The sequence below is a fragment of the Cetorhinus maximus genome, chromosome 1, assembly GCF_964194155.1.
Source record: "Cetorhinus maximus chromosome 1, sCetMax3.hap1.1, whole genome shotgun sequence".
Lineage (NCBI taxonomy): Eukaryota > Metazoa > Chordata > Chondrichthyes > Lamniformes > Cetorhinidae > Cetorhinus > Cetorhinus maximus.
In genome coordinates, this window is record NC_135879.1 from 116,446,226 (window position 1) to 116,471,679 (window position 25,454).

Sequence of the window (25,454 nt, forward strand, 5' to 3'; positions counted from 1 at the left end):
AATGCAGTAAATTTCATCAGGCAGGAGAGAAGGGAGAAGAATTATGACTTTTATCCTGAGTCTAGACTGGATCTGAACCGAGCCATAACGTTGAAATGGCAAACTGATAACCCACTGTACATCAGCCGCTGAGGTTCGAGTATGCAGTATTGCAGATCCGTGCATTCCATTATAAATTAGAGAAACAAACTCCTGGGAGCATACTGATGAAAATGTAATTATTAACAACATCTGGGAACCAAAAAACAAGAACAACCCATAGCACATACTTTGAAAATTTTGCCTAATTATGAATGATGAGTTTGAGTCGATTGCCATTGGAGGTGACAGGTGCAAGCATCCAATTTATTTATACTGTCAGTGACAATGTATAGAATTCAAAATTTTTCATTCATGCCTTATTGTACAGAACAAACATTTCAGATGTTGTTTCCTTTGCTATCTTTAGTATGCAAAAGCTGTAAAGAATAAGTCATACTATATAGTTTGGCTACTATTCTTCTCTTCTGCATTTCATATACCATATCTAAATGCAAAGGCTGCAAGAATTTCTTTTTAAATCATACTGAGTCTATTAGAGAAACAAAACATATTTAGCAGAATTTAATAAACAAATCTCAACTAGAATAGTAACTGTTTTTACATAATGCAAATTAACAGCCCTGGATTTCAAGGAGAGTAATTTCTTAGCTTTGCAAGCTGTGTAGTGTTTCTTGATGAGTTAATTTGTTTTCATCTTTTTCCTTGTTTAATAATTTTAACAAATGTAAAGAAATTGAGTGTAATACAGAGAGAATTCGAATTAAAAACCAAGCTAAATAAAGCACTGAGAAATTCTAAAATAGAAATCTAAGATTAACCTGGAGCTAGAAGTCACAAAAATAGACTGAACAAACTTAGTTCCTATCTAGGTTGATAAGCTCCACAGGAATGATCTTCACCTTATTGAATGAGTGCCTAGGATGAAGAATTCTTCAGAACCATAAAACAAGATATAAAGTCTAAAATGTTGTATGTTTTAAGTAGTTTATGTACAAGTACGTGATCTATTTATAACTTCGTATAAGCTTTAAAGCAAAACGCTTCCTATTTTTGTTATATATTGAGAAATTTTTAAATATGATTTTTAGTGCTGAATCAATTCTGAAACTGAAGGCCTTAAAGCCTGACACAGCTGCTAAGCTGCTTCCAGCACCTAAGGGAAAGCATTTTATTTTATTTTTTTAAATTCACTGAACTAGATTTTTATATACTTAAACATACTGAAAAGCTCCTAACAAGCATGACAACAATGTAATGGCAAATGATCTTGTCTCTAAAAATGGTTATTGAAGCTTTGGTCTTTAAACAGGAATTATTACTGATATTTTATATTGGGGTGTTTTAATACAGTTCAGTAGCACATTAGTGATATACAGCTCTTAAATTGCATGCGCCATGTTGCATGCTCCCCCTCCAAGAATTGGTTGCTTGGGGATATTGCTGGTAATGTATTTGTATATTATTTCTCATATTTATTTGGGCTATTTTCTGTTTTGTAGATAATGTTGTACAACTGAAATTTCAGTAAGAAAACTGCCAGTCAATTCTCTTTATCTTTGTGTGTACGAGTGCTCACTACAAGCCTTAAAACTATTGTTGGAGCAGTAACATGCCTGCCTGCTATCTAAATTTCTAGTTTGCATATCTCCAACTTATCAGAGCAGGTAGGACCAGCAGCAAAAGGAAAGAGACGAAAAGCAGGGTAGATTGGCTCAGTGAAATGATGGTGCATTCTGTCAAAAAGACTTGATGTGACACTGGAGAATTCTTGTATTAACTTCATGCAACTGGCATCATAAAATGCAGCCAGTCCTTTCTCGTAGTCAATATACACCCCTACTTTTTCCAATTTTGAGGGCTTCATACTACAATTGACATTTCTATCATTATGCCAAGCTAAAAGCTGGCTAGCTTTTAGTTCAATACACCAGGACTGTCTGTTTCTTCCCAGTTTTGTAGACTTGTGCTTCCCTTTCCGTTCTATGGATCCATACGCAATTCCAACGCACCACTGTGCAGAAGGCTTGACATCCACCTCCCAGTAATGTTTTCCTCTCATCACACCTTTGGCAGCTAAGATGTTATAGACCTTGTCAAATCGCAAAGGGCTCTCAGGAACACTCAGCGACTCACTAGCTACAGACATGCTAGTTAGATCCTTGGAAACCAGCACATTTTTATGTGCTGATGCGATGTCGAGGATAACTGGTGAATATTCTGGGGAGGCAGGAAAGAAATTCCAGTCAGTATTTCCAGCAGGAGTAGGCACCTAATAAATAGCTCAAAAATCAACCCCTTCATTTCCTATCTTTGAGGTAACTGATATGATATTCTGAGAAGATAAGCATACCTGTAGTCACAGTCCTTCCACAGTCTGATATTTTAATATTTATCAAAGTAATCATTAAAAAACTCAGCACATTATTGCTGATGATTTTACGGGACGATCTGCACTTTACCTCCTGAGTGTTGTACTGATTTGTTTTTTTAAATCTATTTTTGGGATGGGGTCGTCGTTGGCTAGGCCAGCATTTATTTCTCGTCCCTAATTGCCCTTGTTCAGAGGGCATTGTTTTTAAGAGTCAACCACATTGCTATGGGTTTGGAGTCATAAGTCGGCCAGACTAGGTCAGGATTGCAGATTTCCTTCCCTGAAGGACATAACTGATTTTGCATTATAAAAAATATGCCCATTTTAGAAAACCTAAGAGCTGTGTTATTCTGTCATGCCCTGCTACATTTATAGTAGTATTTTGTCATTTCCCTTTTTCAATTTCTGAAATGTCCCCACATACCCTAGCTATATTTACCATACTTTTAAAGATGCTGTGAAATGTTATCCGTGTTTCAAGGTCACTTAATGTGAATTCTTTGTAGATTTAGATGGATGGATTTTACATGGATTTTAACAAGGTTTCTAACAAGGTCCCATGTGGCAGACTGGTTTTAAAAAAAGTAAAAGCCCATGGGATCCAGGGGAATAAAGCAAGCTGGATACAAAATTGGCTCAGTGGAAGGAATCGAAGTGTAATTGTTGATAGATGTTTTTGCCACTGGAAGGCTGTTTCCAGTGGAGTTCCGCAGAGCTCAGGACTTTGACCCCTGCTTTTTTTTATTATTCATTCATGGAATGTGGGCTTTGCTGGCTGGGCCAGCATTTATTGCCCATCCCTAGTTGCCCTTGTGAAGGTGGTGGTGAGCTGCCTTCTTGAACCGCTGCAGTCCATGTGGTGTAGGTACACCCACAGTGCTGTTAGGAAGGGAATTCCAGGATTTTGACCCAGTGACAGTGAAGGAACAGCGATGTATTTCCAAGCTAGGATGGTGAGTGGCTTGGAGGGGAACTTGCAAGTGGTGGGGTTCCCATCTATCTGCTGCCCTTGTCCTTCTAGATGGCAGTGGTTGTGGGTTTGGAAGGTGTTGTCTAAGGAACGTTGGTGAGTTCTTGCATTGCATCTTGTAAATGGTACACACTGCTGCTACTGTGCGTTTGTGGTGGAGGGAGTGAATGTTTGTAAATGGGGTGCCAATCAAGAAGGCTGCGTTGTCCTAGATTGTATCAAGCTTCTTGAGTATTGTTGGAGCTGCACTCATCCAGGCAAGTGGAGAGTATTCCATTACATTCCTGACTTGCATCTTGTACATGGTGGACAGGCTTTGGAGAGTCATGAGGTGAGTTACTTGTTGCAGGATTCCCAGCCTCCACCTGCCCTTGTAGCCACAGTATTTATATGGCTAGTCCAGTTCAGTTTCTGGTAACTCCCAGGATGTTGATAGTGGGGGATTCAGCGATGGTAATGCCATGGAATGTCAAGGGGCGATGCTTGGATTCTCTCTTGTTGGAGATGGTTATTGCCTGACACTTGTGTGGCACAAATGCTACTCGCCACTTCTCAGCCCAAGCCTGGATATTGTCCAGGTCTTGCTGCATTTGGACATGGACCGCTTCCCTATCTGAGGAGTCTCAAATGGTGCTGAACATTGTGCAATCATCAGCGAACATTGTCACTTCCGACCTTATGATGGAAGGAAGGTCATTGATAAAGCAGCTGAAGATGGTTGGGCCGTGGACACTACCCTGAGGAACTCTGCAGTGATGTCCTGGAACCGAGATGATTGACCTCTAACAACCGTAACCACCTTCCTTTCTGCTAGGTATGACTGCAACTAGCAGAGAGTTTTCCCCCTGATTCCCATAGACTGTAGTTTTGTTAGGGCTCCTTGATGCCACACTCCGTTAAATGCTGCCTTGATGTCAAGGGCAATCAATTTCATGTCACCTCTGGAGTTCAGCTCTTTTGTCCATGTTTGAACCAAGGCTACGATGAGGTCAGGAGCTGAGTGATCTAGGCGGAGCCCAAACTGAGCGTTAGTGAGCTGAGAGTCTGTGTGGTCTATATTAATGATTTAGACATAAACGTAGGGGGAAACGACCCAGAGGTTTGCAGACGACACAAAACTGGCCATGCATAGATAGTGAGGAGGATTGCTGGGGACTGTAGGAAGATATCAGTGGACTGGTCAGGTGGGCAGAAAAGTGGCAAATAGAATTCAACCCAGGGAAGTGTGAGGTAATGCATTTGGGGACTTCAAATAAGGCAGTGGAATATACAATAAATTGGAGGATACTGAGAGGTAGCAGAAGTGAGGGACCTTGGAGTGCATGTCCACAGATCCCTGAAGGTAGCAGGACAGATTGATAAAGTGGTTAAGAAGGCATAAGGAGTCTTTTCATTTATTAGCCAAGGCAGAGGGCAGAATTTTGCAGTCGGCGAGCAGGGAGCGGGACCCGCTCGCTGACACATAAAATGATGCAGGATGACGTCATCCCGCCCCATTTAAATTTTCAGGAAGGCAGGCCCGCTGCGAAATCTGCGGGCCCGCCGACCTGTCAATGGCCTCAATTGAAGCCATTGACAGGATAAATTATACAATTAAAAGACCTGCCCGTCCAACCTTAAGGTTAGCGGACAGGCCAGGAGCCCCGGCGGCAAATAGATAAAACATGAAACTTCATCCAACGGTGGGATGAGGTTTCATGCAAGGTTTTAAAAAGTTTCATAAAGTTATTAAGAAAATTATGAACATGTCCCATATCATGTGACATTGTCACATGAGGGGGACATGTTAGGACATTTTTTTTTCTATTTGTCATATTTTTCAAAGTGTCAGCTATCTCCTTGAGGCTGCACTTAGCCTCAGGGAGATGTGTGCTCTTTCGTGCGCATGCGTGAAAGAGCGCACTCTCGCTTTTGGGGAATCCCCTCCCCCGCCCGCACAGGAAGCGGACATCACGCTGGGCGGGCCTTAATTGGCCCGCCCACTTAAAATGGCGGCGGGGCCCGCTTCTCCGGCGGGGATCGGCTCCCCGCCCGCCGGAGATTGGGTCGGGCCTACCTGCCCGACAGGCAGAAAATTCTGCCCATAGAATATAAGAGTAGGGAGGTTATGCTGGAACTATATAAAACATTAAGCCACAACTTGAGCACTGTCTGCAGTTCTGGTCACCTCATTACAGAAAGGATGTAATTGCACTGGAGAGGGCACAGAGGAGATTTACGAAAATGTTGCAGGACTGGAAAATTGCAGCAATGAGGAAAGATTGGATAGGCTGGGGTTGTTCTTCTTGGAACATGGGAGACTGAGGGGGAGATTTGATTGAGATGTACAAAATTGTGAGGGGCCTGGATAGAGTGGATGGGAAGGGCCAATTTAGTAGAGAGGTCAGTAACTAGAGATCATAGGTTTAAAGTGATTGGTAGAAAGATTAGAGGGGAGATAAGCTTAAAATTTTTCACCCAGAGGGTTGTGAGGGTCTGCACTGCCTGAAAGGGTAGTAGAGGTAGAAACTTTCAACTCATTTAAAAGGTTGGATATGCACCTCCAGCTCTGTTATCTTCAGGGCTACGGACCAAATGCTGGAAAGTGGCATTAGGCTCCGTGGCTCCTTTTTTGGCTGGCGCAGACACAATGGGCCAGGTAGCCTCTTTCTGTGCTGTAAACTTTCGATGATTCTGTGATTTTTAAAGTTGAGGGAAATAAAAATTCTCCGTCTTGCAGTCTGGTATAAAAACACTATTACTTTTTTTTTTGTGCAAGGTCAAGATAAAACGTTTGCAAGTTGTGTTAATACAAATCCTTGATATTTAGCTCCTTGGAAAACTGGTACTGAGAATTGACGTCAGCACAATTGTAAAGTGCACAAGACAGGTCAATCTTGTTTGCTGCATGGAAATATTGAACGACCCTGATAGACATTATATTGAAAAGTGTTTTTGTAGTGCTATCTAATGTTTTATTCTAAGCCTTTTCTTTAAAAAAAAATGCAATTCATAAGAGCGTGAAAAAAATTGATTGGGAAATAGCTATTAGACCCAAAAGCATATTTCGGGATCAATTCTTTCTTTACCTATCTTCTCACTTATCACTGCAGAATCACATGTAATTGTCCTTTCAGCCCATTTATGTTATATGCTTCAGTGGTCTTTAATGTGTAACATATTCCACAGGCTGCTACTTGTTGAAAGAAATTGTTTCAGCTCACTTTTCTTCTCACTCCTGGTTCCTAATTTCTAACTTGTGTCCCTTGGTGTTTGAAACCTTTATCCTAATGAATGATTTACCATGATAAGTTTTGTCAGATCCCCTTCCTAATCTTAAACTTAACTAGGCTGCTGCTGCAAAAAAATGGAACTCTACAGTTTTATTTTGAAATATGGTAGCCTCTCATACTTTATGATAGTAGCACATACAAACGACAATGTTATCTCATTTGCTAATGGACAAATGGTATAACTTAAATGATAAAATTGTTTTCTCTATCTTCATTACAAAGTGCTGGAAAGGTAACAGATACCCATGTTCGTACCTGGTGTTGGTTGAATAGGCCCTCAGTTCTCCAATATGATCTCTGGAGAGTTACTTTTCTCCCTCTGTTCTTTCCAGCTGTCTTTACTAATTAGACTAACAAAATGTTTGAATTGGCCCTCGTGTATGATCGCTATGATTTTAGATCATATAAACGGGAATGGATGTTTGAACATATACCGATATAATACACCGTACCTAATAAAAACGTCTTCCTTTGCAACTGAGAATATAGGTTGGTTGAAATGTTCCGTATGAATTTTGATAACTTCTGAAATCTGATTTCATCAATTTTAATGGCCTGGATTTCATTTTCTGTTTGCTTTGAATAACTTGGGATGAAAAAGAATAGATTTTGGTTGATAAATGATCAAGTGTTAAATCAAAATCATAATTGCTTTTAGTTTCTCTTTAAAACATGTTTCATTGCTTTAACTAAAAGTGAATCTCCCGCCGCAATTGACATTCATATATCTTTTGAATTGAGGAGAATTTTTTTCACCCAGAGGGTAGTGGAGATCTGGAACTCACTGGCTGAAAGGGCCATTGAGGCAGAATCCCTCATCTCTTTGAGTGCATATCCGAGTATTTTTTTTTAAAGTGCCAGACCTATAAGGCTACGAACCAAGAGCTGGAAATTGGGATTAGGCTGGATAGCTCTTTTTTGGCTGGTACAGACATGGGTCAAATGGTCTCCTCTTGTATTGTACATTTTCTGTGACTATCCTTCACAATATTAAGAGTTAAGTGTCCACCGTTTACGTCCTAGGTTTTTCTACTTCTTTCCCAATTTTGCCACACCTGTGCATAATAGAAAGAAGTATTTTTAAATGGGAAATATACTTATGTTACAAGGAATCCCAATACTTGGCACTGCTGTACTTCTAATATCCATCTTCCAGCACTACCCACAGCAAGCTTTCCAATTGTTTCCTGATATTTTGCAACTTTGAAAAATTAATCTGTTTTAATTTTAATTTTTTTAAAAAATGAAATTTTGAATTCGCCCTGTCCTGAATTAATTACTTTAATTAAAATCAACTATTGCCTGGGCAATGAGCAATTTAAAACTGGATGCTGATTTAAAGCAATGAGTTCCCCTAAAACTAAGCCAGTAGGTACTCCCAAAATCAATCAAGTAAAATCAGGGCGCAGGCTTGGCCTGAAGCGGGTCAGTGTTAAATGAATTGTGGATGAAATTAGTCTGCCTACTTTGGGTTTATGCTCTCTTTTTTTAATTTTCTTTCATGCTTTCTCCTATGTACTTGGGCTGCTCTAACTCTGTAGTCTTCCATATGCATTCCTCCTTCCAATTCTCTTTTTCATTTGTATTTTATATCAAATTGCAACCCTTCCAGGGAGTTGTGTGCAGGTCCCCTAACAGTAACCACATGGTAGGGCTGAGCATAAAGGAACGAATAATTGGAGCTTGTCAGAAAGGCATGGCGATAATCATAGAAGATTTTAATTTCCATATAGACCGGAAAAGTCAGATGGCAAAGATAGCCTAGATGAGGAGGACGTTGACTGTTTTTGTGATAGTTTCTTAGATCAGCATGTTCTGGAGCCAACCAGAGAGCAGGCTATACTAGATCTGGTATTGTGCAATGAGATGAAAGTAATTAATGATCTCATCGTGAAGGCGTCCCTAGGTAGCAGTGACCATAATTTGATTGAATTTTACACTCAGTTTGAGGGATAGAGGAGTGGGTCTGAGACTAAGTTTCTAAACTTAAATAAGGGCAATTATGAGGGCATGAAAGCTGAGCTGGCTAAGGTGAATTGGCAAATTAGGTCACGGGATAGGTCAACAGAGATGCAGTGGCTAATATTTAAGGGGATATTTCAGAATGCACAAAATAGGTACATTCCAATGAGTAAGAAAAAGATTAAAGATAGTATCAAACTTAAATAAAAAGCATATAATTATGCAAAGACAGGCGGCAGGTCAGAAGATTGGACAGAATATAAGGAACAGCAAAGGATGACTAAAAGATTAATAAGGAGGGAAAAATTAGAGTATGAGAGAAAACTAGCCAGATATACAAAAACAAATAGTAAGAGTTTTTATAAATATTTTAAAAAAGAAAAGAGTTAACAAAGTGAGCATTGGTCCTATAGAAAGTGAGTCTGGAGAATTGATAATGGAATACAAGAAGATGGCAGATGAATTTAACAGGTATTTTGCATCAGTTTTCACTATTGAAGATAGAAGTGTAATCCCAGAAGCAGCTATAAACCAGGAATTGGAAGTGGGGAAGGAAGTGAGGAAAATTCCAGTCACCAGTGAAGTGGTACTGAGTAAATTGTTGGAGTTGTGGACTGACGAGCCTGGTCCTGATGGACTTCATCCTAGGGTCTTAAAAGAAGTGCCTAATGAGATAGTTGATGCATTGGTTTTTATTTTCCAAATCTCCTTAGATTCAGGGAAGGTCCCGTTAGATTGGAAGATAGCAAATGTAGCTCAATTATTCAAAAAGGGAGGGAGACAGAGAGTGAGAAACTACAGACCAGTTGGCTTAACATCTGTTATAGGAAAAATGTTAGAAGCTATTATTAAAGAAGTTATAGCAGGGCACTTGGATAAGCTCAAGGCCATCAGGCAGAGTCTACATAGTTTTGTGAAAGGGAAATAGTGTTTAACCAACTTATTGGAGTTCTTTGAGGAAATAATATGTGCTGTGGATAAAGGGCAACTGGTGAGTGTACTTCAATTTCTAAATGGCATTTGTTAAAGTGCCACATCAAAGGTTACTGCGGAAAATGAAAGCTCGTGGTATAGGGGGTAACACATTGGCATGGATAGAAGATTGGCTGGCTAACAGGAAGCAGGGAGTAGGCATAAATGAGTCTTTTTCAGGTTGGCAAGATGTAATGAGTGGCATGGCACAGGGATCAGTGCTGGGACCTCAACTGTTTACAATTTGTATAAGTGACTTGAGTGAAGGGATGGTTGCCAAGTTAGCTGATTACACAAAGATAGGTAGGAAAGTAAGTTGTGAAGAGGACATAAGGAGGCTGCAAACAGGTATAGATAAGTTAATTGAATGGACAAAGATCTGGCAGTTGGAGTATAGTGTGGGAAAATGTGAAATTGTCCATTATGGCAGGAAGAATAAAAGAGAAGCATAAATGGTGACAGTTTGTAGAGCTCTTGAGGTGCAGAGGGATCTGGGTGTCCAAGTGCATGAATCACAAAAGGCTAATATACAAGTACAGCAAGTAATTAGGAAAGCTAATAGAATGGTCTCATTTATTGTGAGAAGAATTGAATACCAACATAGGAAAGTTTAGCTTCAGTTGTATAGGGCACTAGTGAGACCACATTTGGAGTATTGTGTACAGTATTGGTCACCTTATTTAAGGAAGGATGTAAGTATGTTGGAAGCAGTTCAGAGAAGGTTTACCAGGTTAATACATGGAATGGGAGGGTTGTCTTGAGGAAAGGTTGGACAGACTAGGCTTGTATCCACTGGAGTTTAGAAGAGTAAGAGGTGACTTGATTGAAACTTAAAAGATCCTGAAGGGCCTTGACAGGGTGGATGTGGAGAGGATGTTTCCTCTTGTGGGAGAATCTAGAACAAGGAGTCACTGTTTAAAATTAAGGGATCGCCCATTTAAAACAGAGATGAGGCAAAATATTTTCACTAAGAGGGTCGTGAGTCTTTGGAACTCTCTTCCTGAAAAAGTGGTGAAAACAGAGTGAATATTTTTAAGGCAGAGGTGGATAGGCTCTTGGTAAATAAGAGAGTGATAGGTTATCGGGGGTAGGTGGGATGCAGATTTCAGGTTGTTATCAGATTAGCCATGATATTATTAAATGGCGGAGCAGGCTCAAGGGGCTGAATGGCCTACTCCTGCTCCTTGTTCGTATGTATGTTTGTGTTTTCCACTTCTTATTCCCTATGATCGCACCAATGCCATTGTTAATCCAGGACTTGCTACCAACCTCCAAACTATTTCTTCCCTGATTACTCACTCAAATACTTGGTGCCCTGCAATCCGTACCACCTATAATCCAAATTTCTCATCCACCCCTCGGCTGTCTTTCACTCACTAACCCATCAATTACTCATCACAAGCACATTTATACCCTTCCCTCACAAAGAGGGTACCCCCTTTTCTAATTACTATTTTATGCCATGCACCTTGATTACTGACTACCCAGATAACTTCCAAATGCACCCTGTCCATAGTCTTCTCAACAACTTCCACTACTGTAGTCCAATATCTCAAATTCTCAATTCTTTTATCTGCCACGGACTCTCCACTACACTCCAGAATACTCACTACCTCAAGTTACATCAGAACCTTAAATTACTCCCATAAAAATCACAAAACCCACAACTGCACCCAAGAAAATCCTGACTTATTGTGGCTAGCACTACATTAGGTCCACATCCATGAACAAGACTACACCATCTGTTTTTCCCATCAGCAAAATGAGGGGGATGCTTATTATTTTCTATCTCAAATAAATAAATCTTTCACTGAAGTTTTTGGTTAGATGATCACGCCAGCAGAACCATCACCGAGAGATAATCAATATCTGCCTTGAGTGCTTCCAGTCAGAAATAGGTTGGCCAAATGTAGACTCAAACTCACTTTGCTTGTCCCAAACAATGCCTCAAATTAGCAGCTGCTTGTAAATTTTTCCATTTCCTATATCAGTCATCTTCTTCAATATCTGATTGAGATTGCCAAATAGTGATCCATTATGGGCAATTTTATACCTTGGCTATTTTGTACTAGATTGAGATTGGCCAAATACATTTTATGGTAGAGCCTTTATAGGCAAATGATGGAGAGGTTTAACTTCAGATCATTGCACACTAATAAAATGATAAACGCTAGGCACTAGTTTAGCAGCTTGACAATGCCTGATATCCATATGTTGATATAAGTAATGCAAACTTTTGCTGGATCCTGGGACCAATTTCTGCTGTTAGGGGCCATCTTCCAAGACCTTCTGATTTCCCTGGACATCCTCCAGTGCGTCAGATCTTACTCCTGCATAACTGACACTAAATCTGGACATTGGTAAATTGACGCTCCTAGACGAGAATACACTGGCCTCTTAATCTCTCAGCATTTGCTGTCATTACTGCTCTGAAACTTAACAGCAACTTCTGGTGTTCACATATGCAGTTAAATGCAGAAATCCAGAAGTTGCTGTCGATGAATTTGCACTTCTCCATGGGGAACACTGTTGAAGCACTCCAACACGAGCCTCCCCCTCCCCCCACCAGAATGCAATCATGTAGAAGTCACTGAACTGAGGAGAGCTTGCCCTTTTACACTATTGGCCTCCCTTAAAAAGTTGCACCTTGTCGAATCCCATGTAAATGGGTTTTTTAAACAACATACTAAGTTCATAATTACTGCTGAACAGCCTCATCAGCCCTGAAAAACTAATTTTATATTTGTGGTATGTCAATTCCTCCATTATGGGAAAAGAAATCATTTAAAATAATTTTGCTTTTTAAAAACAGTTTGTTTGTGATATTTCAGTTTCTACCTTAATCCCATGTGAATGCCCCAATTATTTATTTCACTCTCTCTAAAATTTTAATTAAAATTGAAAAATTCAATGTATTTTACTTTCTGCTTTGTCTGTGATTGGCTGCCTAGCCCACTTAATGACAACACTGCTGCTGGTCATCAAGCGATCCCCTTGATTTGGTGCCAGGTTCAAACTGATATCAGGAAAGGGCAAATCCACACCATGGAGATTGCTGGATTGTGGTCAGTGGTGGGCAGTGACCATGAATTAAGGGCCATTGATTACTGCAGAAACACCACTGGTGGGATTTGTTGCCATCTGGCTGCTTGAAACCATAATATGAACTAACAAATGTTGTCTTATTAAAAATAACTGCTACAGCGTCAGCTACAGGCATAACAGGTACTGCTCAGAATCCTGTGATCTAAATTTAATAATTAATGTTGCTAGATGAATGCTTAAACTAGAAATTGTAAATTAACAAACGGGTCAATCAGTAACATTTAAAAACCAAGGCTAAATTTGGAAACTTACCCATATTCTGTGAATTTAATAACCTGAAAAGAAAGGACCAAAAGATGTTAGTAGAAATATTGCAAAACATTTTTATAACATGCAGCCTAAAGTGTGCTTAATTTTACCCTGTGGACAAAGAAGCTGAATGTGGGGAATGACTGGAATATGTTTATTGAGGTGCATCTCTGTTCAACAATCCTCTGTTATGAAAGGATGAAATTTGTAGATTTTATATGGTGTGGAATGTGACCTTGCACAGGCTGTCCTGCACCTTTTTCTTTAACCGATGGTCTAGATCTCATAAATGTCCCTCTGGTTTTCTGCCCCATGTTAGCGTGTGAAGGTGAGCATGCTGCACAGGGTGGCAAATGCATCTGCAGTGATCTGTTGGGAATATGGGAAGAAGTTTGGTGGTGTTGGGAGGGCTGCATGGGGAAAATGTGAGCTAGCTAACACTAAAATCTGCCAAATGTTGCAGGGTTCTTGTAGTAGTGCTTCTTCTGGAGATACAGGAATTGGCACACTGGAAACCTTCAATCTGACCCTGATATCAGATCCAGCCTAACCTGGTGATTCTGTTCTTGTGCCACATGAGCTTCCTCCAAGGTGGGAGGATTGCAACAAGACTGGGGCATTTTTGCTTCTTCTGAGGGCACAAATGATCATTTGTGGAATTGTTTGATCAGGAGCAATGGCCTCCTGTCCCAGGCATGGATTTTGATGGGAGGCTTGAGACCAGGCCGCAAGCAATTTGGGCCTGAGTTCATCTCTCTAGGATGAACATCTGCCTGAAATTTGGTTCTGGAATTCTAAAGGTTCTTGGTTGTTGCATACTTGTGGCATCTTAATCTCCCAGCAAAGCTTAAGAATGCCCATAGCTGACTTGTTGGGCTTGTACCACAATAAGCTGCATTTGAAGGTCGTACAGAAAGCAAGGGAGATATTTATTATTGTGCCAATTTTACCCAGGAGTAATATGTACAAGCTATTCCATCTAGTTAGGCCAGAGTGTACACTGAGTGGTGTGGGGAGAGGGGAAGAGTTCCTTTTGTATAGGTTGTTGAGTTTCTGTTTGACATGTACACCAGCTTATCTAAAAACCAGAGCCTGACCATGCAAAGGGGGAGGACTTCCACAGTTGTGGGAGGATGTCCTACTTGAGCGCCATACCTTCTGGTTTAGAACTTTTAAGCTTGTAACTGGAGAGTTACCCAGATACTTTGAAAGGTATTTAGTATGAATAGCAGTAATATGTTGTTACACAAGAATACTTTGGATTCAATCTGTCTTGCATTGTTTATAAATTTTATAGTAAAACACGCTAATAAACTGAATTGCATATGTGGTCTTTTATTAACTGGTCTATATATGTATTTACGTTGACTGAAAGATCCATATTTTTGTTCAATGAGAAAATTAGATATCACTGTGCAAGACACTTCCTTAAATTAAATAAGGGACTTGTGTTTGACTGGCTCGTAGCTTAATGTAGTTCTCTATTTATTTGGTCATTACAATACCGATAAAAGATTGAATTACTAATGTCATTGTGACCTACTGTGGCCTGACTTGACAGCAATTTGCTGTCTTCTTGAGCTTGATCTTGCATTTGGCTTTCTTCTTGGTCAATGACTTTTTGTGTAGCTTTAATGGATTTATTTATTTGATCTAAGTTGCTGGTCCATTCTTTGATGATCTTTTGGAGTTTTCCCAAAGCAACCCTCTTTTCAACGTCAATGAGTTCCAGAGTTGCTTTCTCATCGCTGTTCAGGATTTTTCTCATTCTTTCATAATGCCCGGAAATCTGTTCTTTTTGGTGTTCTGCTGAGCTCTGCACAATTGCAGAAATGTGAGTTAGAAACATCAAAATAGAAAGAGGAGCAATTAATGAAGCATAATACAGTCAGATTCAGAATGGTTAGGGTGTAATTGCACTGCAGTTAAAGGTTTGAGACTAGTGGGTTACTTGCTTACTAATAGCTTCATAAATATGCATAATAGCTCTTACTGTAAGAACAGTGTTTCTGTTCTTCAGGGACTGGATGTGTGCTTCTACTTTGTCTCTTTTAGCACAGAGATCATGAGATTGTTTTGGTGTCATCTGCAAAGTACATGAAAAAAAAATTAATCTACCTAATTTAATTTACTATTTTTGTGCTCGAAAAAGCTTTGATTCATGGGCAATTTTAGATTAAGCGACTTCAAATTAAAAAGTAACAGTAGTAGAACCCATCTGACTCGTCAAATCAAAAACATACCAAACATTTCTACTTCATGTATTTTCAATTATTGTATCAGGTTCACTAGGCTGAGCTGATAATCAATTTGACAGTGCTGTATTTCACTTAAAATATAAATGCAAGGGCAGGGATACCCAATCTTTTGGAGCAGGGGACTTGAACCCATGTCTTAAGAAAATAATTAAAACACTTTGTGTCATACAAAATCCAGGCTAAACACTGTCCAACTGAATCACATTCTTTTCAAATGAGTACTCGCGCATTTATTGGATAAACATTCTCTCTCATCTTCATGGTGCCAGTTTTGTGTGCAACATTTCAACCTTAATGTTTACGTTTAGTGAAGAGCTATTCATTGTACAAAATGATCGGTCTGTTTCTCAATCCAGGATCTGGACTAGTTTGTCTCACCAGGTGTTTCATTCCTGGTGTCAGTTTTGTTGTGAACAGCTGCAGATTAATTTCTGAAAATGCTTATTCTTGCACATCAGTGCTGCTAACTAATGACTGTATGAACTGGGCCTGACATTGCGAACCTTCAAGCTCCCACCTCATCAACTTTACTCTTCAACTGGTGATTATGTTGGAACTCAAATTTCATTTTAATACCTGGCATGACATTCTTGACGCTGACTGTGAAAAGATTTTTAAACACCTGCCAGTCTGGAGACTTTTTGTGGAAGTCTTCGATGCGCCTGGTAAACTTATGTATCACATTTCTCATCCTTCATTTGTAACAGGCACAGTCATTAGATTTTCCAGCTGTATTGCAGTGCATATGAGGAATTGCAACTAACACCACAAGCTTTCAAACAGCTGGAGTTTACTTTCAAAAGCCTGCCTGTGGCGAAACAGTTTTGTCACAATGCAATAATCCCTTGCGGTCTCTTTTAGGTTATTTCAATGAAGTCTAATAGAAATGCATCAGCTTAGAATGCTGACAGAGGACTTTTCCTCTGTTCGTTAAGAGATGTATTTCATGATGTTCCCCAAATAACTCTAATGTTACACCATGCTGAACCAGTGTATGTCATAGTGGTGCAACAGATCCTTGCAAAACTAATTTACCACAGTACATGTTGAAACTGGTGGTTGTTCTTGGTGAAATAAAGTGATCGTCTTGGCCCCTATTTACATCTTGCTGCAGATTAGCCACTAACCACCAGACCTTTTTGGTATATACACTTTGGGCCAAATTTTCGTGGAGTCGAACTAACAAATTTATTTTTCCTTCTCGGTATCTGTCCCTGTCACTTATACCTAATACTTAAATGGACGCAGGTTATTAGGGGGCTTTTGTAATCTAGAATTTTTTTCAGTGCTGAGAGATGCACATTGAATAGACTTAGCTATTCAAATTTTGTAACATGCCATTGGCATCATTCAAAACTCAACAATAGCATCATTTAAGAGCAACATTTGTGGTCTGTGAATGTTGTAATTTGTTTCATTAGTTTTCGTGATTCACCGAAGAAATGTAAACATGTAAAAAATTAAAGTTTTAAGTTTCCTGTGTGACTAAACTATTGGACAAATACTTTCAAAAATCTCAGGGTTTTATAGTGTTTGCACTAATATTGATTGTTCCCATATTCCATTTGCATTAAAAATCCAAGTGCCATCCGCTACCCAAACAGAGAATCAGTTCCTTGCCTTTTTACATTTCCCACCCTGCCTGGATCTCTGTTTTTTTGTCTGTGCTCTTCTATCACCTGTTCCGTGTGGTCTACTGTTCAAATTACTCAGTCTTGGTTCCAAAGTTTGAGGCCAGCTTCAGAGACTTGAGCACAAAATCTAAGCTGACGTCTTCAGTGTCATCAATTAAATAAGACAATAAACGGAGTCCTCATTTGTCCCCGCAGGTGAACATAAAAGATCCTGTGCCGCTATTCAAAGAAGAGCGTGGATTTTGACCCAATATCCTGGTCACTATTTATATGGTAACCAGCATCACAAAATTCTACTTTTTCCCTAATATTCTGGAAGTGTAGTTTAAGTATTTCTTATCTTGCATAGCAAATGACTTGAAGATGAAGTATTATGATCCCAGCTGATGTTACTCCATGGACAAGCCAGATCCCAGGGTGAACCCAGCTTGATTGATCCTAACTTTTATTTTTTGTTTAGATATGTGGAGAGTGGCTCCCAAACAGCCACAGAAGTCAGCTGATTTAACAAAAGAATAAAACATTTATTCAACCGGAAACAATGAGCTATATTACACTACTCCTTCACCCACAACGATACTTTTGCAGGTATATACAGATTTGCAAGGATAACACAAGTTACAAAAGCTATCTTATGCTCTAATGTACACAGTAAATAAACCAATAGGTGACCTGTGGTCAGGCACACCTCACTCAGAAACAAAATGACAGATGCCACCCCAAACAGATGGTATGGATCCCTCATCAACTCTCCCCAGACCCTAGTCATCCCATGAGCCAACCAGCCTCACTGAACTCCATCTTTTACACAAAGGTTTCCAATCTCCACTCCTGATGAACTTGCTTTGGAATCTTCTCCCAAACTGATGGTTTCTCTCTGACGCCATCCACACAAAGGTCCACCTCCAAGGTTTCAAACTCTCCTTCCAATGTCCCCCTCTCCTGGATTGCCGTGTGCATTTAAACTTCCTTCTGCGAACTCTGTCAAATGCTCAGCCATGCCGGCAAAACACCACTGCTTCCCATGCCCGTAGTAAAGAGTTACAGACCTTCAGCTGTCTCCTTGGATCTTCTGGCTTCTTGCAAGCCTATATTGCTTTAAATCTGCATCCTGCAGCTTCCCCCTTTAAGCTTGGAGCCTTTCTCTGCTCCTGCTCTTAACTTCACTTAACAGGACCTTTTCCATATTCCTGTTCATTCCCTTTGACTAGTAGGTCTTCTCGGGAACCCTTTCCTTATATTCTTTGGGGAAATCGACATCCTGCAGCTCCCTCCTGTCCAGCTTCTCCTGGCAGCTGGTTTCAACTTCAGTTTGGGACTTGCTATCTGTCCCTCTCCTATATTTCTTCTGCTGGCAACTCCTTTCAACTTTAGAACACACTGATCAACTGAACTCAAACTGCTTTTGGTTTCTTTATATGTGTGTTAGATGGGGGAGGGTGGCCTCCCTCTTTGGAACCCGTTGCTAGGCAAGAGCACAGTTTTTTTTTTCTACTGCGTGTTTGTTTTACTTTCTCCTTGAGTTGTAAAATCTCATTAAAATGCAGGCATTTTTTAAAGTGAAACTAAAACTCAAGTTCTGCTTTTCTTAACATACACATATAGAAATACAAATCAAACTTAAACATTGAAGCTAAAACTAATCCCTAACACCCACAAATACAAATATAACTTACTTAAATTATCTCTAGTTCCGAACAGTGTTCAATAATTGTCATCAGGCGATTTGAAAATGCTGTAGTGTTTTTACCGTTTGAGCTGATAATCACTGTGATGCTACACTAGCTTAGTCTGTATATACTTGTTCAATAGAATGAGAGTTGCAAGTGCAGTAGTAAAAGAACTTTCTTGATATGTCCCAAAGGATTTCACATAGAATGAATGCTTTTTTTGAATTGTAGTCATTGTTGTTATATTGGTAAACATGTCCTTCAATTTATATGCAACAAGTATGAGATAAATAACCAGATAATTTATATTCGGTGGTGCTTGACAGGGGAATGCTGGTCAAGATACTTAAATAATTCCTTTTCACATAATGCTATAGGATTTTTGTGTCTCCCTAAAAAAATACAATTTATTGTCTCATCCAAAAAACACTACTTCCAATAATGCAACAGCTTCTTAGTATGTACTGCTCAATGTACGTAAGTGCTCAAATCCAAGAGTGGGTCTTGAACTTGCAACTTTTTGACTCCATTTGAATGATGCATAGGTGCATCACCTGTGATTAGTCATATGGAAAATTGCAATCCCTGTAAGAGGATATATGCTTAACTGACTTTTTAAAAAGATATCTCCTTTTATAGATAAAGACAAAGCCAGAATTTGATTTCAAAATTACAATGAAGTTAATGGCACACACCATTATGTCTGCATAAATGATACAGTAATTTCAAGTGCAGATCCACAGTTAAAAGCAGACATGCAAAAATTGCAGTCCAAGTTGTGCAGCTCTGACAGCTTCATGAAAATGACATCTAGCTGTTTGCCTTACCATTGAAATGCATTAAATTTCATGAAGCTGCTGTATTTGTACAGTAGATACAAACTAAAGAAAGTTTGCCACAGAAAGTTAAGTCTTGTTTAAAGTGCATGTACCCTTTTAATAAATTAATTACTGCCAAATAACCTCTTTGGCATTGAAAGTTTAGCATAACAAGTGCAGAGTTTCGTTCCTTCAGGATATTATTTGATATTGGAGATTTTTTTAAAATTAAATTTAAAGTCTTACCTTTTTTACTTTTCCTTTCTACATTTTTTCCCCCCCCTCTCTCTCTCTATCTCTCTCCAGTCAGTCTTGTTCCCCCTGTTGTCTTCACTCTTTCTGCAACTGATTTGATATTGAATTCATCCACTCTAATTTAAACTTCCTTATCATTCCTTTCGCTGATTATTTTACAATCCTTCAGTCTGGCTAAAGAGATGCATAGATAAAAACAAAAAACGGCGGATGCTGGAAATCCAAAACAAAAACAGAAATACCTGGAAAAACTCAGCAGGTCTGGCAGCATCAGCGGAGAAGAATAAAGTTGACGTTTCGAGTCCTCATGACCCTTCAACAGAACTGAGTAAAATTAGGAGAGGGGTGAAATATAAGCTGGTTTAAGGTGGGAGGGGTGGGTGGAGAGAAGTGGGGTGGGGGGGTGGTTGTAGGGACAAGCAAGCAGTGATAGGAGCAGATAATCAAAAGATGTCACAGACAAAAGAACAAAGAGGTGTTGAAGGTGGTGATATTATCTAAGAGAATGTGCTAATTAAGGATGGATGACAGGACACACAAGATACAGCTCTAGTGGGGGTGGGGTGAAATGAGACTAACAGGGCATAAAAGGTATAAATTTAAAAATAATGGAAATAGGTGGGAAAAGAAAAATCTATATAAATTATTGGAAAAAGCAAAAGGGAGGGGGAAGAAACGGAAAGGGGGTGGGGATGGAGGAGGGAGTTCAAGATCTAAAGTTGTTGAATTCAATATTCAGTCCGAAAGGCTGTAAAGTTCCTAGTTGGAAGATGAGGCGCTGTTCCTCCAGTTTGTGTTGAGCTTCACTGGAACAATGCAGCAAGCCAAGGACAGACATGTGGGCAAGAGAGCAGGGTGGAGTGTTAAAATGGCAAGCGACAGGGAGGTTTGGGTCATTCTTGCGGACAGACCGCAGGTGTTCTGCAAAGCGGTCGCCCAGTTTACGTTTGGTCTCTCCAATGTAGAGGAGACCACATTGGGAGCAACGAATGCAGTAGACTAAGTTAGGGGAAATGCAAGTAATGCAATAATTTATATAGATTTTTCTTTTCCCACCTATTTCCATTTTTAAATTTATACCTTTTATGCCCTGTTAGTCTCATTTCACCCCACCCCCCACTAGAGCTGTACCTTGTGTGTCCTGCCATCCATTCTTAATTAGCACATTCTCTTAGATAATATCACCACCTTCAACACCTCTTTGTTCTTTTGTCTGTGACATCTTTTGATTATCTGCTCCTATCACTGCTTGCTTGTCCCTACAACCGCCCCCCCCACCCCACTTCTCTCCCCCCGCCCCCCCCACCTTAAACCAGCTTATGTTTCACCCCTCTCCTAATTTTACTCAGTTCTGTTGAAGGGTCATGAGGACTCGAAACGTCAACATTATCCTTCTCCGCTGATGCTGCCAGACCTGCTGAGTTTTTCCAGGTAGTTCTGTTTTTGTAAAGAGATGCATAGTTGCTTGTCCTGTTCACTTAGATTCCAGTTGGATAGTTTTTCTTGCTGCGATATTATCAACTTGCACTTTCATTAACTTGTCATGCAAAAAAATTAAAAAACCTAACCGTGCAAGGATAAGTCTAACTGAAAGATGAAATTGGATGCCCTGTTGCAGCAAATTGTGGCCTACTCTTATTCCAGGGCATAGCTGCATGAGTTACTAGGGGCAGCGTCCTCATTGCAACCATCTTGAGTTGCTTCATGATTGGCCTTCCCTATATCATTAGGTCAGAAGCCTGGCTGTTTACTGATGATTGCACACATCTAATTCCACTTGCCACTCTTCAGATACTGAAGCAGTTCTTGCCTGCATGCAGCAAGACATTGCCAGCATCCAGGCTTGGGCTGGTCACTGACAAGTAACATTTGCAACAAAAAATGCCAAGCAAGAAGCATCTTTGATGAGGGAGCCTAACCACTTCCCCTTGACATTCAATGATGTTGCCATTGTTGAATCCCCTAGGATCAACAGTCTGTGGAGTGGGGAGTCACCATTGGTCAGAAACTAAACCAGACCTTCCGCATAAATGCCGTGGCTACTAGAACAGATCAGAGACTGGGTTCCTGCATCGAGCGACTCATCATCTGATTTCCCCCACCCCCCCAAATCAGGAATGTGATGGAATGTTCTCCGTTTCTCTGGGTGGGTGCAGCTGCAACAACACTCTTAGTTCGACACCACCTGGGACAAAGCAGTCTTATTGACTGGCACCCTATTCACCACTTTAAGCAGCTGCTCCCTCTGCTGCTGGTGTGTAATGGTGACATTGAGCACTATCTTCAGAATACTTTGCAGCAAGGTCACCACACTTTCTTCAGTACCACCTCCCAAATCCATGATGTAGAATGAAATGGGCCGCAGGTACATCCGAAGGCCATCACCTACCACCAGTATCACGGCAACTAGAGATGGGCCACAAAATCCTGGCCTTTACAACAATGCCCATATTGCCAGAATAAAAAATAGTAATAAAAATTTTGAAGTTGAAATCATTGCGATGAGGGACAGCTTTTTTTGTTTGCAAAATTTTAATGGCAATGAAGGGAGTTCATTAGTTTCTATTTTCTTTCCTGCACATTTACCTGTGTTACATGTCTAAACTTGTCATGCTGTATGTTTGACAGCACTGTTCTGGTTAGAATTTGTCTAAAGTCTGGACGTGCTTTTGGAAGCGGTGCAGAATTTAAAAATCTACTTGATCTCCTGAGTCATTGTACACAGAGAGTCAAGACCAAGTGTAGTGTTCAGATGAAGTGGGCGAGACCAGGCCATGCAAATGTAATTCACTCCCCATTTTAAAATCACAGTTCTGCTCATTATTTATATGCAACACTGATTAATTATTGCGGTGATTTAAAGAAACAATATCATTTGTTGGGATACCTGTGCATTAAAAAATTTTCATCACTCTGATTCCGATGGAGTTGATTACTGAGTTGTCTCCAGTTGAGTGCATCCTGCTGGGTCTGCAGAGCTAAAGAACCAGGATTTCCTGGAGGAGAGAATGTAAACCAAAGCTACAACTATCGCGACTGCTCAAATTACTATTGACTTTGACATCTAGACATCAATTAGGGAAAACACTTGTTTAGGTAAGTCAATAATTTAGGTAACTCTATCAATTCCAATGTTGTGCTACATTAAAATCTATTAATTTGGTCTATGCAAACAATTAAATTCTGATATATGTAGGGCATTGGAATATCCAGCCAATCTGGCTAATAGAGCTATGCAGACAAACAGTTTTTAAATAAATGTGTGCATGCACGAAAAAGCGCACTTTGACAGTTGGGGAATTCCCCCCCCCTCCGCCCGCACAGGAAGCGCATAGTGCTTCCCGTCGGGCGGCCCGCTGGGTGGGCTTTAATTGGCCCGGCCACTTAAAATGGCAGCGGGGTCCGCCCGCCCATCAAGGGCAAAATTCAGCCCACAGTATTACAGTAGAATTATAATTAATAGCAAGTGCATCGAATGTACATTTTTGACATGCCCCTACTCTCTTCACCCATCTTTTTGGAAAGCTGTTGGTACATACTGCAGTCTGGCTACCTGGTTGCTGGAAGCACTTTCTGTACGTGACTATTTGTCACGTTTGAACCCAGGTTACAATCAGCTATTAGATTATGGGAGGCACCACAGAAGAACCTAAATCTTTTCACATACTGAGGTTTCCAAAATAGGCTGCTGGCTAAGCCCTAGACCACGTGTCTTTAAGCACAACTGGACTTCATCCCTCACACCACATTTTAAACTCCAGCTGTTCAATCACATTCTAGCTCGAACAAATTGTGTCTGATCGTGTAGCAGTGCACATGCAAACACAGAGCTGACCTATCTGAATCTTTCTCATACAATACAATCAGCAAGTTGATGCAACTCCACCTCCAGCTATGTTAATCAACACCTTAAAACAAATTTTCTCTCAGATCAAACATTTGATCATTTCATATTTATGCAAAGAATTAAGGAAAATGTGTAATCTCACCTTTATAAATTACTCTATTTATACATAAGTTTGAAAGTATAAAGCTGCATTCATAACAGAAAATAGTACTAGTGTATCGCATGGTATCTCCAGCAGAATTTTGTTTCTGCAATAATTTAAAATGGCTCTTGTCCCCTTTTGAATTGACAAGCCTTCTGTTTATAATGTGACACAGCAAAATAAACTTCACCAACCCATCAGCACATTACTTGCACATTACATCATGACAAAAATTATGCATTTTTTAACTCTTCCAAAAGAATGCTCATTTTCTTTCATAAACATAGTATCCCTTTAAAAATAAATTTACTTGAATGGTTTTACATCACTTGAAAGGAAGCAGAGTAAGAATGGTATTTATTGACAAAGGACGATAGAGCTCCTGTTGGTTTCTTTACTATCCATCGTAAAGAAAAGGGAATTTTTCCAAAAGAGACAGTACCTGAAGTAATAGCTGCTCTGTACTCCTTTCTGCTGTGTTCTGAGCTAGTGCTGAGCTCATGGACTCTTGCAGTTTTTTGTCACCTGAATCTTGGTGCCTCATCAGTTGTGAATGAACTGGAGACATCCTCCCTTCCTTTAGTACCTTGGTTGCCTGTGTATTAGCATCAAGTTCCGGAGTAACATTTGAACAGCTAGCATGTTGCTGATGTGCAAAGTTAGAAGGTAAGGGCTTTGCGTTTTCCGCCATCCGTACCGGAGTGTGTGCAGTGTAATAAACGATAACCTGCAGAGTTTGAGTAGAAAGTAAACAGGAACAGCTGCTGTTGGATTGGTTTATGAAAGAGGTATGACAGGATAAGTCAATGTAACTACTCTATTTCTTTTAAATGTTATCTTTCTTCAGGGTATGTTTCTTAGGTTATTCTGTAAACATCTAATGATAAACTGACTAGTATTTGCGTGAGTTAACTTTGGTGTGTGTGTATCACCCCCCATTACCCCTTGGTAAAAGTGGACTGATCCAAATTGAACCCTCAGGGTGACTGGCAACAAGTTTGGTGGAATAAAATTCCATTCTATTGAAGAAAATGTTCAAGCATAACTACTGTAATGCCAGAGTATAGGGTGAGATCAGCTATGTTTGCCTTCCGCAGGTTAATGAACAGCTTTTCATATTTATTTCTGCTGTAATTATTTAACTTATGTGAGAATGCAGGGCTGACAGGTTTTCAATCTAGTGTACTGAAATGATTCCATGCTTCCAACAAATATTTACAACAAGTACTCGCCCAAAAACTGAAACTTTAAAACATTTAAACCAGCTTTGAGATGATTGTGTTGGGACAGATTTTTATCTTTTGGGCAAAGTCGTTTGATTTTACATTGATATGAGCATCAACTGGTATTGTTTTCCAGAAGATCAATTTACTCCTTACTTCTCAGCCAAGTCAGAAACTTAAAAGGTTTAGGGAATGGGTGTTAAATAATTCTGGTTTAAAATATTGTCTCTTTTGCTTCACCCATCTGTTTATATTTTCGGTTCAAAACATATCAGTGGGGATGTGATGCTAGCCACTTGCTGCTCTTTTATTAATAACAGTTAATCAAACACACGTGCAGATCAAAATCCCAACTATACACTGGAGAGGTCTTTGAATTGAGAATAATTGTCAGGGAGTTTCTTTAGAAGGAGTATAGTTGACTGATTTGTTTTCTGATGCTTCATGGCTCTTAACTAATTAAAGGATGGCTGTAAATTTATATTACTGTTCTGTGTTTGATTGGAAAGTTAAATAAAATCATTGAAATTTATAGCACAGAAGGGAGGTCATTCAATCATTGTGCTGATCTCCACATTGAAAGAACTTTTTGCTTCATCCCTTTCCCTTGTGTTTTTTTCATACCCCTTAAAACCTTCTTTTCAAATATTTATCCACTCCCCTG

General features: G+C 39.8%; 2 protein-coding genes across 3 annotated transcripts in view; one reads left to right on the forward strand and one right to left on the reverse strand.

The window, feature by feature from the left end:
• The window catches only part of zcchc4 (zinc finger, CCHC domain containing 4), a 103,951-nt gene that overhangs the window by 34,703 nt on the left and 43,794 nt on the right, over positions 1-25,454 (forward strand). The gene's annotated exons all lie outside the window — the stretch shown is intronic.
• Positions 318-24,282, reverse strand: LOC144682935 (putative E3 ubiquitin-protein ligase TRIML1). 2 transcript variants are annotated; one of them, XM_078545855.1, is made up of 6 exons: positions 24,010-24,282; positions 14,937-15,029; positions 14,487-14,759; positions 12,947-12,969; positions 7,108-7,241; positions 318-2,259 (listed from the first exon to the last, which is right to left on the reverse strand). In XM_078545855.1, the coding sequence occupies exons 1-6, from the start codon at positions 24,256-24,258 to the stop codon at positions 1,667-1,669; spliced, it is 1,365 nt and encodes a 454-aa protein (XP_078401981.1). In that variant the 5' UTR covers positions 24,259-24,282; the 3' UTR covers positions 318-1,666. The 2 variants fall into 2 exon arrangements, with proteins under 2 accessions (XP_078401981.1, XP_078401989.1); XM_078545863.1 differs by lacking the exon at positions 7,108-7,241 and having other exon boundaries at positions 2,084-2,259.

Coding starts and splice junctions, on each gene's coding strand:
- LOC144682935 (XM_078545855.1), bottom strand. CDS start 24,258: ATGGCGGAAAACGCAAAGCCCTTACCTTCTAACTTTGCACATCAGCAA. Junction 14,760..14,936: donor ACAGAAACACTGTTCTTACA/GTAAGAGCTATT, acceptor GCAATTGTGCAG/AGCTCAGCAGAACACCAAAA. Junction 2,260..7,107: donor AAGGAAGACGTTTTTATTAG/GTACGGTGTATT, acceptor CTGCCTCCCCAG/AATATTCACCAGTTATCCTC.